The sequence below is a fragment of the Eurypyga helias genome, unplaced genomic scaffold, assembly GCF_000690775.1.
Source record: "Eurypyga helias isolate BGI_N326 unplaced genomic scaffold, ASM69077v1 scaffold35382, whole genome shotgun sequence".
NCBI classification, from domain to species: Eukaryota; Metazoa; Chordata; class Aves; order Eurypygiformes; family Eurypygidae; genus Eurypyga; species Eurypyga helias.
This window is the reverse complement of record NW_010234644.1, coordinates 1-210: the sequence shown is the minus strand read 5'-3', so window position 1 is coordinate 210 and position 210 is coordinate 1. Positions and strand designations below refer to the sequence as shown.

General features: G+C 73.8%; 1 protein-coding gene across 1 annotated transcript in view; it reads right to left on the bottom strand.

The window, feature by feature from the left end:
- The window catches only part of LOC104505801 (class II histocompatibility antigen, B-L beta chain-like), a gene marked incomplete at both ends in the record, with an annotated part of 499 nt that extends 295 nt beyond the window's left edge, over positions 1-204 (bottom strand). The window contains one exon of the mRNA XM_010146513.1: positions 186-204. Coding sequence (XP_010144815.1) covers positions 186-204 — 19 coding nt within the window. The remainder of the gene's footprint in view (positions 1-185) is intronic.
- Between the last annotated feature and the right edge of the window lie 6 nt (positions 205-210).

Below are 210 nucleotides of genomic sequence, written 5' to 3'. Positions count from 1 at the left end.
CCTCTCAGGAAAAACCCCTGTTCCGTCGGGCGGGGGTTCGGGGGGCGGCGTGGAGCCCCCTCCCCAACCCCACGGGAGAAGGGGTTGGGTGGGAGCCGCCCTCACACACCTGCGGGGAGCGGGATGGGGGTACGGGGCGGGGGTCCCCCCCTAACGCTCCTTTCCGGCTGGCAGTGGGAGCTCACCGGAGGTCTCCTCGCCCCCCGCCGG